Genomic DNA, 14,760 nt, shown 5'->3' on the forward strand with positions numbered 1-14,760 from the left:
TTAAAGTTATAATAGTAAGTCATTTTAAACAGCAATGCAGTTGCTGCCTTTTTGCTTTGTAGGGCAGTAATCACAAGTGATATTGTGTAAGGCAGCATAGGAATTCCCAGCGTAAGTCTTTGCAGCCCTCTGTGTTCAATTAGCTGATACCTATTCAAAATCTGTACTTGAGAGAATTACTTTCCACTCAGTCCGTAGTGAGCAAAATTAAATTCAGGGAATAATCCAATTTTAAATGGAATGATGGTAGTATTTGGTTTGTGCAAAAGTCATGTAAACTCTTTAATCATTCTGAATGTAGATGTGTTAAGGGGATATTCTAGTTGCAGAATACTGTTGCACACATGTAAACGGAACATTCAGGAACTTGTTTTAAACTGAATGCTGACGATATTCCGTCTGAGAACGGAATACCCCGTGCAAGTAACAGTAGATCAACTGACGCAGCAGAAGAAGTTAGAAAATATTTGTCTGACCCGTTCTTACTAAGGCAAGAATGTCCATTGACTTACTGGAAGGAGAGTGCAAAATTGTTTCCAAACCTGTATACACTGTCAAAAAAATATCTGTGTACCTGCAACCAGCATACCATGTGAGAGAATATTTTCAAATGATGTAATTAGCAAAAAAAGAAGGCTCAGTCCTACAACTGCTGAACAAATTATTTTCTTAAACAAAAATCTGTCTGATTAACAAATGTTCAATGTCATGATTGTATGTTGGTGTACTGCAGTTTATATGCAGGTATGCAGGTATGTCCACTAGATGTCACTGTGTGGAGATTTCAGACAGCGCCGTATATAGAGAGAGTCTGGCCAACTATGGGGTCGAACGTTCGAGCTATCCCGCTATTTTGATTGGTTCTGGGCTGGTCACATGTTTTATGGACGCCATTTTCATTCCCCAGGCTCCCATTAATGAGCATTATCAAATATAAAAAATATCGCTTCACTATAATATAATAACATTATTATTATGACAAACTGTTGTGCATATGGGTGTGGTGCAGGGCCGGGTCAGGAGAAACAAACAGCATCGTTTAACTCGTGACATAATCAGAGGATTTGGGACATGCATGGATATAAACTCCTCTTTATGGAATATAAAGGTCAGAATTAATAACCGGAAAGCAGCAGATTTCTCCGTGTTGTGTGTGAGGTAAATGTATTTTTTTCCCCCTTCCACTTTTGTTAACAATTACTTTTGAAAGAAATAGTCATGATGATGACATGCTCTCAAAAACTCCTGCACTTAGGAAACGAATGAAGTTAGGTTTGTCTTGAAATTAGCTTGTCAAATCTTAATTGCCACCTGTACCTATGTTTAGGCCTACTGTGACAAAAGACAGAGGGGTGTCGCGCCATTGAGAGTAAATAAATTCTATTTACTCTCAATGTGTCGCGCCAGTAACTCCAGTCCTTGTGGGTGCGTTGGTTCCAAAGCGATAATCCACAGAAGCAAAGAGTAGAACTCGCACACCAGCAGCCGATGCAGTAGTTGATTTATTGCTTTACATATGTACAAGTGATCAAGGTGCTACCCAAAAGTGCGAAATGTTTTCGGTCACCAGACCGCACTGAGGAAGGTCTGGTGACCGAAAACGTTTTGCACTTTTGGGTAGCACCTTTATCACTTGTACGTAAAACAATAAATCAATTATTGCATCGGCTGCTGGTGTGTGAGTTCCACTCTTTGCTTCTGTGGATAGGCCTACTGTGAAAACATAACTTTGCCCACCAAGTTATTATTTCTGTCGCGCTAATAAGGTCCTTTCCCCCTGCGATTTAAACTCACGTCCAGTTTCATACTATGAATATGACTGATCCACAGTTCTAGGCCTACTGTCTGCAATCGCGATTATGCACTGCTGAGCACATCGTTATTTTTAAACTACTAAATCTCGACACAACGTGAAACTTTGGCGCAAGTATCACCAGGGTCCCTGTACATGAACTTGACCATCGCTGTGAATATTATTTCTGTACATTACTTAAATATGACTGATGTTGGCTGTGCCTAGGCAACAACAACTCGGAAGTAACGCTTGAATGCACTGCTGAGCACATCAAAACTATGCTGACAAAATCCTCTTTTAAGCAAACCCCTTCTATACGAACAAACTTGTTAACGTTTGTTTTCATATGTTGGGATCTTGATAATACTACAACCCAAGTTTGATGGTCTATGAAGCCTTATTTGTATTTTAGATCCAGCGATTTTGACGGTATGCTGCCCATAGGGTTACACTGTAGAATCCTCGCCGTGGGGAACGAAAATGGCGTCCATGATTCGAGTTGGCCAGACTCTCTCTATAAACGGTTCTGGTTTCAGATTTCGGAGCTTCATGAAGCGATTGGTTCAACTCAGAGCCATACAGAGAACAGAGTCAGGCGATCTCCGCTGTGTGCTAGGGCCGACTTCCTCTTTAGCAAAATTAGCTGTTTTAGCTTCTCAGTACTGCTCAGCGTTGCGAATGTTAGTTCCTAGTAGTGGGCGTAGCACACAGCAAATGCAATGCGATGCAATGCAGGGAATATGACAAGACTTGCTGTTCGTAGTAATAACTTCAGATAAACATCACAGGTGCTAAAAGTGTTGTGATTATCACCACCGAGACAGTTGATAGTTTACATATTTGTGGTGATTACCCCGCAGTATAGTTCGTTAGTCCTTATTTTTGGCTTTTAATGTGGTGGTTCTATGTTGAGTCTATGGGAAGACAGCTGCTTTAGGCACAACCTTATCTCGTTGAAAGGCGGGGCTGCAATTTAATTCCTGGTCCTCCAATCGCGTAACTCTGTTCTCTGTATGGCTCTGGTTCAACTGTTTCAAAGTTTCACAAAGCCTCACCCTGCCCATCACTAGTAGGTGCCACCCTCATGATGATTGGTTACAGCCCCTGGAACAGTGTGGGATAAGTGCCCTTGGAAAATGGCTTCACTTAGCCTCGCGAGCCATCCTACGTACTTCCGCCAAAGGATTGGCTCCACTACTGTAGTCTGGCCGTGCTTCTCTGTGGAGTGCTTGGAGCAGTAGAATGTTGATCGCAACGCCCCCCCAGAAAACAACCAATAAGCGAATACGCCCCCCACGTGGGGGCGAAAGGGGGAGGACGCTCGTGACAATGACGTACACATCTGCGCCAGAGCCATTGGTCTGCGCTATGTTGTTGTTGAGTAACTGCCAACGATTGGGTGAGAGGTGTCCAATAATTTCAAACCATAACTGAGTGCAAACTTCCTGCTTCCTACAATCGCGTCAGAGCAAACAAATGCCAGACCATGAATACGAAATGAAATGATAGTATTATGGGATGGTCAGGACCAGGCTAGGCTTCACTTGCTGTCGCCCTCAGTGTCCAATTCTGCGTGATACTTCTTCTGGTGACTCCTCAAACTCCTCAACTGTGCGAAGCTTTTGCCGCACTCCGTACAACGGTGAGGCATCTCCGTCGTGTGACTCTGCGTCTGCAGGTGGCGACGGAGGCAGTCCAGCCGCAGAAACGCCTTGCCACACTCTTTGCAGCGGTGACCCTTCTCCTCCGAGTGAACGAGCATGTGGCGTTTGAGGTGCGTCGGCAGGGTAAAGCGCATGTCACACTGGTCACACCGATGAGGCTTCTCCTTCTTGTGAATCAGCTGGTGCCGCGTGAGACCCCCCGGGTGCACAAAGCGTTTCCCGCACTCGTCGCACCGCAGCGGCTTCTTCTCCTCCATGTGGGTGAACTGGTGCATTTTGAGGTTACCTGGCTGCGAAAAGCTTTTGTCGCACTGGGTGCATTTGTAGGGCTTCTCCCCGGTGTGAGTGTGCAGGTGCAGTTCGAGGTTCCGCGGCTTGGCGAACAATTTCCCGCAGTGTGTGCAGCGGTATGACCTTTCTTCCGTGTGCATGAGCTGCTTGTGGCTTTCGAGATGCTCTTCCGTAGGAAAACGTCTGCCGCACCGGTTGCATGAATACGGCTTTTCTCCGGTGTGAATGACCATGTGTCGCTTGAGGAATTTGACTCGTTTGAAGTATTTCCCACATTGTTCGCAACGGAAAGGCGTCACTGCTGTGCCCCGAGTGGGTTTCTGACTGCTGGTGGAGGGCACAGCAGATGAAGACAGATGCGATGCTCCCCCTGTCCCTGAACGCAAAATACACACACACACAAACGCACGCACGCATACAAAACACACACACATACGGGAAAGGTTACACCTCCAAAAACACCTCCAGGTCAAGCATGCCTGTATCAAAACACCCAAACTCAGTGTGCTACTTCAAAGGCAGCAAGTGTTGATAATTAACTTTAAAAAGGTGGGTTTTTGAACATTCTATAAAAAGAATGTGTTCTATAACACTATCACACTGTTGTGACAGCACACCTTTATTTATTAAAGGCTAACTGGAACAATATTGAATCATGGATAATTGACTTGTTTTTATTGTCTAGTATGTCTCCACTGACCCGACTCTGAAAAGACTCAGACTCAATTCTTAAAGGACTTACTGTATACCAGTCTCAATCCCGTTCATTTATTCTATTAACATTGACTACGAATTTGTGCTACCCATGACATGTTGTATGGTTTTCAAGTTCAAGACATTGTTATGGAAAAAGACAGCAATCCTTCTAGACATTATAGAATCTAGTGGTCGTGTATTCACAAGAATGACAGCAGTACACACAGCCTACTAGTCATTCAGAACCTTGTGTGTGTGTGTGTGTGTGTGTGTGTGTGTGTGTGTGTGTGTGTGTGTGTGTGTGTGTGTGTGTGTGTGTGTGTGTGTGTGTGTGTGTGTGCACATGTTTTCTTACCAGTCATGGGTTTCTCTTTTCCACCATTTTCAGTCTCGCCGTCTACCGTTCTTTGCTGATCTGGTACTGCAAGGCAGTCGACCACTTGCTTTAATAATCTCAGTGACTTGGCTGTGGACGCTGGTAACTCTGGAGGGGGCTGGCTGATCTCAGAGCTGGCGTTTGGAGCCATTTCTGATGTTCCACCATCTTCCTAAAATACATTTCCAAACAACAAAATAAAAAAAACATCTGTATCTGCCAAAAGCAGCTGCCAAGAAAACAAAATGCGTCTTTCATGTACTTCACCAGCTATTTTCAAAGTGACTTCCGCCTACGCAATTTGCATCATCAAACAAGCTCAACAGACCAAAAGGAAATCAGTTTTCAAACGACCAACATTGCAGAACAGAATCAACTTGTGCCAATGTGCATGGCAAATCATTCAGTTATAAATATACAGTATATACATACAAAATGGACACTTAACCAAGGGAGGAAAATGTATCTGGTCTGTGATGAAAACAAATGAATTTGCCTGCCAGTATGATTATTTTTATTATTTGGATTGTCTTGCCTTAATTTGGATAGGACAGACAGGAAAGTAAAGGGAGAGAGAGAGAGAGAGAGAGAGAGAGAGAGAGAGAGAGAGAGAGAGAGAGAGAGAGAGAGAGAGAGAGAGAGAGAGAGAGAGAGAGAGAGAGAAACTAGTATAGGAAGACAAACTTGGACTGGAATTGAACCCGGGTAACCGGCATAACAGTCGGTAACCTACCTGTTTAAACCACAACTGTGGTCTCAGTCTATGTGATGTTGGAAAAAGGGCATCAGAAGTTTACCACAGAGCAAGATGGCTTCAATATCGCATGCTTCCATTCCATTGCATGAGAGTGAGAGAGAGAGAGAGAGAGAGAGAGAGAGAGAGAGAGAGAGAGAGAGAGAGAGAGAGAGAGAGAGAGACAGAGAGACAGAGAGAGAGAGACAGAGAGACAGAGAGAGAGAGAGCGCGATCATTTGAATTGGCTTACCACAACATTGGGCTTGCTTTGCCCATCCTGCAGCCACTCAGTCACTTCCTGAATCGTCCTGTAGGAGACACGGATACCAGAGGTCAAAGTTCAAGAAAAGGTCAGTAGATGGAGAGGGGATTCACCACAGACATCATATAGGAAGACTAGATGCGTCGTCCGCGTTCCCGTCATTCAAGTCGAACGTCGCATGGCGGCCATGTTAAAGCAGCCTTCTGGCTCAACCAGTTGCAGTGAGATTTGGGTGTTGTATACTCTTCAGATGGCCATAATTCCCTCAAATTTATATCGATTTTCGAAAGGGTTGGTTTTTTATACAGTATAAAAAAATCCAAACGAAAGTATATGTTGATACTGCATAGTGATGCATATTCACATTATTATTATATTATATTACATTATATTATAATGTTCATAGGTCTAAAATCATGTATAATATAATTCAGTAGGCTTATTCAGGCAATTAAATAGATGCCATAAACAAATGCACAAAGTAATCTTTTATATTTTCAGTAAAATAACAAATAAACGTTCACTTGTGGTCAACATTCTACTTTGGTTTCGACAGCTCCACCTTGTGTCCAAAATGAGTCGTGACGCTAAAGCCATCCAGATAGAATTAACTTGTTGCGCTGTAGGCTAAATCTCTCTTCCAGTACGTCATCTCTGTCGTCTATAATTTGATGCAATGAATATATCCATGCCGTCAACGTAATGCACAGCAATGGTTAAAATGTGTATTTGCTGTAGGTCTATCTAATTTTTTGGACAAATAGGTTAAGTGGGAAGCATAGGCCTATCACTCTCCTGGGCGTTTTACCCCAGTCTACACGTAAGTTTTAAGGAGCCCTACCATTTATAAACACGTGTCAATATTTCAGCGAAGCAACAGTACACATTTTCAAGTATCCCAATGTTTCAACTCTTCAGTTTACTTCAGGTGTAACGGAGGGTCTGAGGAGAGTTTAGGCTGCGCTAATATGGCCGACCTGTGCGGACGTGCTTGAAATACGCGATGACGTATCTAGTCTTCCTATATGATGTCTGTGGGATTCACTAACAGAACTAGCTACTAGCTACAACTGGCTAACCCTAACCCCCAGACAAGTGAAACATGAATGGGTGTCAATGAAGTTTCCTACAATTATATATTTTTTTCTCGTTGTATAATTTTTTTGCCCTGAAATATTAATATTCAGTTCGAAGCTAGAACTAATAAGAACTCATCTGAGTATGTTTTAGGTTTTTTTGCGCCACTATATCATTATACACTCACTGGCCACTATATTAGGAACACCTGTTACAACTGCTCATTGAGGCATATTTCTTATCAGCCAATTACATGGTGGCAACTCAATGCATTTGTGCATGTAGATATAGTCAAGATGATCTGATGCAGTTCAAACCAAGCATCATAATGGGGAAGAAAGGTTATTTAAATGACTTTGAACATGGCATGGCTGTCAAGCCGATTTGAGTGATTTCAGAAAATACTGATCTACTGGGATATTAACACACAACCATGTCTAGGGTTTACAAAGAACGATACAAAAAAGAAAAAAATGCTGTGAGCAGCGATTCTGTGGGCAAAAATGCATTGTTGATGGCAGAGGTCAGAGGAAAATTGCAAGACTGCTTTGATACAAAGGCAATATTAAGTCAAATAACCACTCATTACAACCGAGGTATGCATAAGAGAATCCCTGATTACTTAGAGATGCACCGGATCCTGATTTTTAGGATCCTACCGGATACCGGATCCACTGCTTAAGATCCTGCCGGATCCGAAACCGGATCCTATGAAAGGGTTGAAACACATAGCCTACTCACACACGTGGGCCCTTTTTATTACGTTGGCTCAAACCATTTTTTAAGACTCATTGGCTTACTGCCACACTGCCTGTAACGGCCGCTTCCAAAAGGGCTTTCACTCCATGCAGCGATTGGGGTTGTGAAAGACTGACTGAAAAGCCTCGGCTACCGGATCCTGGATCCTGGAACCGAATCCGGATCCTGTGAAAAACCCCATTACCCTGCCGGAACCGGATCTTGGATCCGGTGCATCTCTACTGACTACACAGCACATCAAATCTTGAGGCAAATGGGCTATAGCAGCAGAAAAACACATTTGGTGCTACTCCTGTCAGCTAAGAACAGGAAAATGAGGCAACAATTTGGACAGGCTCACCATAAACGACACTAGAAGATCGGAAAAGTGTTGCCTGGTCTGATGAGTCTTGATATCTACTGCAACACTCAGGTGGAATGGTCAGAATTTGGCATCAACAACATGAAAACAACCCTGCCTTACATCAACGTTTCAGGCTGAGGATATAATGACATAAGGATATTTTCTTTGTTGGAATTTCTTTCTTCTGAAGGCAAAAGGGGGTCCAACCCAGCCCTAGAGAGGTGTTCCTAATGAAGTGGTCTGGGTCAGAAAGATCAATTTATGAGGCCAAATCCATAAACATTAGCAGAATGCTAGCGAGTACAGATGAAAATCTTCTGCCCTTCTGGAAAAACTAAATACTTGAAAAAAAATGGACAATAAAATCTCTTATATATAACACCAGCCGCACAGTAGTTCTTACCAGGGATATTTTTGACATATGGGTCATTTCACGTGAAATCATACACTTTGGGACCCGACCGACAGAGATTTCAATAGTACTTGCTGTGCCTGTTTAGTAGCAAGGTAGCACCCCAGAACTGCATTTGTGTGAATCTGACACCAATATTAAGGGAGAAACAGACTAGGAAAGGTTTACATATGAGGGTAGGACACTATGCATTCAGCCTTGATTATATCAGTCAGTGTAAGTCACAAAAAGATGTCTGAGGTGTTGTTTGAAAGCTCTTTTCTGGCTCTACAAATTACACACAGCATGGAATACAACAACCTTCAGAATATGATTATGATACATTGAAAAGTAAAAAAATGAATATCAAAAAAACTTGGCCAAAAAAATGGCCAGTTCCTTGTCCTTTATTAATTTCAGAGTTCTTTATTAATTTCAGAGATAATGGGACTCGAAATATGACATCATACAAATCACCAAGTAATAATATGGTAATACCATAGTAATATCACACGACAGCATGTCTATCGGAATATATAAAGGATGGAGATGGTCCATGAGGATGCAGGAAGTTCAGTTTCACCTCTCCAGTGCTCGGCATGCATTCCTCAACACATGCTAGCCACTAGTTGCCAGAGCTACAACATACCATTTGATGCTTGAACATTTAGAAAATTCCTTTATTGAGCTTATTCTTTCAACCCTGCCTTCTCTGAATGCTGAAAATGGTCTAGCTTCCACTGTGTCCATTGACAATGGGCAGAAGCCGTGTAGTTTTTGAGTACCTGGAATAGGGACCGATGAGGTCGCAGGGCCCAACGGGAAAAGGCCTGTTATGCCAGATGGCCAGTCCAGCCCTATCCCTGACACTACTGTATTACTACTTCATTACAACTCATTTCAACCTTTATGTCCCATTATCTCTGAAATCAATAAAGAACCAAACACCCCCCAAACACCCCATTTTAAGGTGTTATTTATGACCTCACAGACTATGTTTCGACAAGAAACCGGCCATTTAAAATATTGTTTTTTTTATATTCAATATTTTATTTTTCAATGCATCACAATTCATATTCTGAAGGTTGTTGTATTCCATGCTGTGTGTGTAATTTGTAGAACTAGAAAAGAGCTTTCTAACAACACCTCAGACATCTCGTTGTGACCCTCATAAGTAAAGCTTTGCTAGTCTGTTTCTCCCTTAATGTATGTTCTCTACAAGTCTTCTGTTGTCCAGTCTTGCACTTTAAATGTCTGTATGAGCACTGTCTATGTCCATACTGTCTTATGTCCATGTATGAGTACTGTCTATGTCTATACTGTCTATGTCCTTACCTAGATTAGTCTATGTCTGCATGGGAAAGCAAGAAACATAATTTCAAATTCTTTGTATGACCAGTGCATGTAAAGAAATTGACAATAAAACCAACTTGACTTGAAAAAAAAAACTTGACTTGACTTAATATTGGTGTCAGATTCACACAAATGCAGTTCTGGGGGGCTACCTTGCTACCAAACAGGCACAGCAAGTATGATTGAAATCTGTGTCGGTCCGGTCCCAAAGTGTCTGAATTCACGTGAAATAACCCTTATGAGATTTGTGACTGGAAATTGCAGTAGCATTGTTTTTGGCCAGTGTGGTTAAAGTCCATATGCCTCTGTGAATAGAGGGGATTTAAGGTGCTTCTTGAAAGTAGCCAGTGTGGGGGCTTGGCGGATGTTGGGGAGATATTGGCAGAACAGTTCAACTGTGGTCTTTGTATAGTGTGTTGATGGACATTTTCACATTACTTGGGCATTGTTGTCAAGAGAGGAGCCCTCTGTTGTAGCATACAACTTTCCACTCAGCTTCAGGAGCTCACACAAAATGTATGGGATGGGAACCTTCAGATTCAAGTTCAGAGGAGTAGATGTGTGCACATCCCACCCGATGGGCCAGGTGCAGGACAATGAGAGTAAATCCAAGTGAAAAAAGAAGTCCGCGACACTGCTTGTCTATTGTGTATCATCAGGCCTGATGAAGACCTGAAGGTCGAAACGTTGCTCCATTAAATACACAATAGACAAGCAGTGTTGCGGACTTCTCTTTTCACTTGAACCTTCAGATTCACCCTGCTCCCAAAACCACAATGCAGCCAAAGAACCAATCAGAAATGTGACATAGTGCAAGTTTAAATGTAACGGAGAAGGGAAAATAAATGAAACATAACAGTTGAATGGGTTCCGCTTGTGTGTGTGTGTGTGTGTGTGTGTGTGTGTGTGTGTGTGTGTGTGTGTGTGTACCTGGAACTATTCTGGTGGCGCTGCTGCAGGTTCAACAGCTGCTTCTCCAAGAAACCAATCCTCTGCATTTAACAAACATACACACATTGTACACGTATGACAATGTAATTTCTTCTACGCTGTTATTGTGACCAATGTGCATGAATAAGGGGAATTCTTATTTCTGTGGATTTTAACACAACAGCACATGTTTTATAATGTTTATCTTACAAATGGGGAAAGAGTTGGAGAAAACGGGATCATTTTTTTGGCTCAAGCGGCTAAGTTGTCAAATCTCTCAGTTTTGCTTGCTCGCGCACACACGCTCGCGCACACACATACACACACACACCTGTTTGGCTTGTGTTAATGACTTGTCTTTGTCCCTCAGTTGTTTCTGTAGATCATCCACCTGGAGCCTCAGTTGTTTCTGTATATCATCCGCCTGGAGCCTCAGCTGCTGGCTTGATGCTACCTGGCTCCTTCCATTTTCAGTTACCCTCTCTTCCAGACGGTGGATTAACACACGCAGAGACGTGTTCCTCTGGATCTCACGCTGAAGTATTGTGCGCTGGGTCAAAAAAAAGTTCTCACTGGTAACTTATCACATACTGTAAGGTAATTGCACAGGTGAAAAGAATAATTTTGTCTTCAAATTATCATCACTCATCCTGCTAAGGAGCTGTTTGCACGTAACAGGATATTTTTACATGTGGATATTTGTTTTTCTCCTGGTTACATTGGTTTTGGCCTTCCGTTTCCATGTAGCAGATATTTAAAATCCAGATATAAAAAACAGGCTTTAAAAATATCCTATTTAGGGGGCTGAACCACATTTGCTACAATGGAGTATTTATTTTTATCCACATGTAGCGTTTACACCTTAGGTGCTTCTTCTGCGTAGCAGGATATTTTTTTTGCAGGGTATTTTTTTTCTCCTGTTTGGGTGCAAATGCAACATGTGGATAAAAATAAATACTCCCTAAATAGAATATTTTTAATAGCCTGCTTTTTTTATATCCGGATTTTAAATATCTGCTATGAAGAAACGGAAGGCCAAAACCAATGTAACCAGGAGAAACAAATACTCACATATAAAAATATCCTGCTACGTGGAAACAGTACCTAAATAGCTCTTGTTTTCTAAGGACACAATTGGGTTTCCTACCTGCAATGTTTCAGTGATGATTTGACTGGCCTTCTCACTCCAGGCTTGTTTATGACTTGTATCAATATGGTAAACAGCAATCATCTACAAACAAATAGATAATATGTTCAAATGGAAGAGTAATATATACGAGTTGCCGCATATCAGTGAGGTACTCCACTGCTACAAAGGCACCAACATTATTTTTCCAGGAGGCCCCTAAATACTAGTCTGGCGACTCCATCCTACAGTATGTACTCCACCCAAAGATATTGGCTGTGTCTCAAATCACACACTTGTGCACTTCGGGCACTGTGTTTCAGTGCCTAGGGCGCTCACGCTGAAAATTTCAGTTGAGCCAGTGCACTGTAAGTGCCAGGATGATCCCCCAACAATGGCGGAAAAATGCAGTGCTTGAATGATGGACACTGCACGCTAGGGGTGGGCGATATGGCCAAAAATGTTTACCTCTGTATAATTTTTTGTCACGGTATATATCACGGTATATATCACGGTATTGTACATTTGTGTATAAAATGTTAAAATTAAGCGTTTTGTGGCAAAATGACCAAAACACAATTTTTTGCATTTTATTTTTTGGAAATGACTGGTCAGACATTGTTTTATCTATGTGGGAATTCTTGTCATTCAAATAATTGGAAAACATATTTTAAAACTTTTATAACTATAACTCTACATCTACAGGACGCAATGCGCTATTGCGGTAGACGGTATGAGACAAAATCTCTATCATTGATGAAAAAATACCGCACACAATATTATACCGCGGTTACCGCCCTACTGCACGCACTAACCAAACCAAACTAAGCCAACGAAAGTATTTCATGTGTGATTGTTGTCCTTTGGGATGAAGGAAATGGAAATACAAGCACCAGACGCTGTGCATTGTAAACAGTAGCCAACTGATATTTTGGCAAACTAATGCCATGCTCAGCCGTCACCTTCCAGCGAGGGCACAGTGCTCAAATTTTTACATGACACTATGCACTAAAGACCCCAGTGCACTGTGTGCACTGACTGTCAGTGCACTGACACAAGTGCGTGATTTGAGACATAGCCTTTGTCTCCCCTGAGTAGAGATGAACTTTTTGGTGCTATATCCTACTAGTTCTTGTTTTCTAAGGATACAATTGGGTTTCCTATACCTGCAATGCTTCTGTGATGAGTTCACTGGCATTTTCAACGTCACTGCAGGCTTGTCTGTGGCTTGCATCAACATGCTGGAAAATAGAATTTATCTACAAGCAAATAGACAATACCGGTAGTTCAAATGAAACAGCAACGTGGGTTGCAGCAATGATCAATGTTGAGGTTCTCTCAACTACTATAATACAATACAATCAGGGAAGCTGACGGGGGGGGGCAAAGGGGTATGTTGTCCCGGGCCCAGGGAAGAAAGGGGGGGGCACAATTGTGTCTTCATTATATTAGTTACATTGGCTCATTTACTTGATTTTGACCCGGGCCTGGCCAAAGCTGTCAGCGGCCCTAAATACAAAGCAATATAATACAAACAAAGCCCACGAGTAGACAAATGCATTTGGTGCTGTAAACGCCGTAACCAGTAAACTTTATTTGCGTGGCTTTCACTTGATAATTTCCATTCTCTCACCTCGCGCTCCATTGTGTTAGCAAGACTGGCGCGGGGACTCGCAGACACCTGGCTGCAGGACACTCATACAAGGATGGCCTTCAGAAAAACATCAACGTAAGCGTTATGGCAGAATACATCGCAAAGTTGATGACATTCATATTACTGTTGCAGCATTTTACAAAGAAGCAGCCGGCCGATCTCCACCTTTGGTCAATTTTTACTTCACTCGAGAAGTAAACAAAACGGGCGGAAGAAGCATCAGCCTACACATCGCATGGCATGGCACTGATTTTACTCACCTTTCAGCTTGGGACAAAGCGGCAATGAAGAAAGGGTCTATCAAAACTGGCTTCGTTTTCACAAGCCGTCAGTATTGGTATGTTAAATTAGCAAACCAAACGTAGTTTCACATCCTTTTTCCAACAACAACAACAAATTCTGTGGTAGTTTTGATGTAGCCTAGCTTCAAACGAGCTATGTGAAGCCAGCGACACTTTGGAACTCGGAAGTATCCCGGACGCCACTAGAATATTTTTTCAAAATAAAAGTGTAGAAAATGCTTCATTTTTCTTAGCTCATCCCACTAACTTCTATTGGGAGGGAAAGTGGAAAACAGCGATCCTAGCGGTTACGTTCCAAACACCAGGGTGATCCTATTGAAACTCCCATAGACAAGTTTTTAAAAAAAATCCCACAAAGATATGACTTGGAACTATAACACCAGACACATTTTTCAGCGTACACAATAGCATGAACTACTACCTGTGAAAATCTCAAGTCATTTTTTGCCCTTTTAAGAAAAATAGAAATTGTGCCAATCTGGTCGGAAACGGACTACAGCTCCCAGCATGCTGTGCTTCGCGCCTCGTTGACAACACAGAGAAACAAACGAACGCGAACGAACGCAAGTTCTTCGCATATCTTCACATTCTTGTAATCCTATGAGTTCCACATTGTCTTCTTATTACACATATATACACGCGATCATTTTGGTATGGTTTTAAATTCTCTAGTAGATATGATGGCTTCTGTGGTGACGAGTAACCACCTCTCTGGCTCATGTTTGGCTATGCTAATTTGGCTATGCTAATTACATGGAGTAAACAAGCCACACATGCCAGTCAGTGTAGTTCTGTATTAGCTTTTTAAAGAATATTAAAATCAGCTCAGACCAGTGAAAAACCGAACATTTTACCACCTGGTTCGATAAAACGGGCCAACATGCCCATAATATGACTGCCACTACTTCTACTTCGTCGTCAGGGCCGAGATGTAATTTTTCAAAGAAAAAAAACATTCATTTGTTGCAGGGGGTTGGAACGTTGCCAGCAGGGGGCGATGAGATT

The 14,760-nt window shown here is 42.1% G+C and overlaps 1 protein-coding gene across 2 annotated transcripts; it reads right to left on the reverse strand.

Annotated features, from left to right (window-relative positions):
- Window positions 1-2,335: 2,335 nt before the first annotated feature.
- Window positions 2,336-13,898, reverse strand: LOC134463741 (zinc finger and SCAN domain-containing protein 12-like). Of its 2 annotated transcripts, XM_063216981.1 has the most exons (9): window positions 13,714-13,898; window positions 13,433-13,510; window positions 12,966-13,058; window positions 11,821-11,904; window positions 11,005-11,223; window positions 10,674-10,735; window positions 5,809-5,866; window positions 4,802-4,994; window positions 2,336-4,126 (listed from the first exon to the last, which is right to left on the reverse strand). In XM_063216981.1, exons 2-9 carry the CDS (start codon window positions 13,442-13,444, stop codon window positions 3,336-3,338), a joined length of 1,512 nt encoding a protein of 503 aa, XP_063073051.1. In that variant the 5' UTR covers window positions 13,445-13,510; window positions 13,714-13,898; the 3' UTR covers window positions 2,336-3,335. The 2 variants fall into 2 exon arrangements, with proteins under 2 accessions (XP_063073051.1, XP_063073052.1); XM_063216982.1 differs by having other exon boundaries at window positions 13,433-13,898.
- Window positions 13,899-14,760: the final 862 nt, after the last annotated feature.

The sequence above is a fragment of the Engraulis encrasicolus genome, chromosome 15 (assembly GCF_034702125.1).
Source record: "Engraulis encrasicolus isolate BLACKSEA-1 chromosome 15, IST_EnEncr_1.0, whole genome shotgun sequence".
NCBI classification, from domain to species: domain Eukaryota; kingdom Metazoa; phylum Chordata; class Actinopteri; order Clupeiformes; family Engraulidae; genus Engraulis; species Engraulis encrasicolus.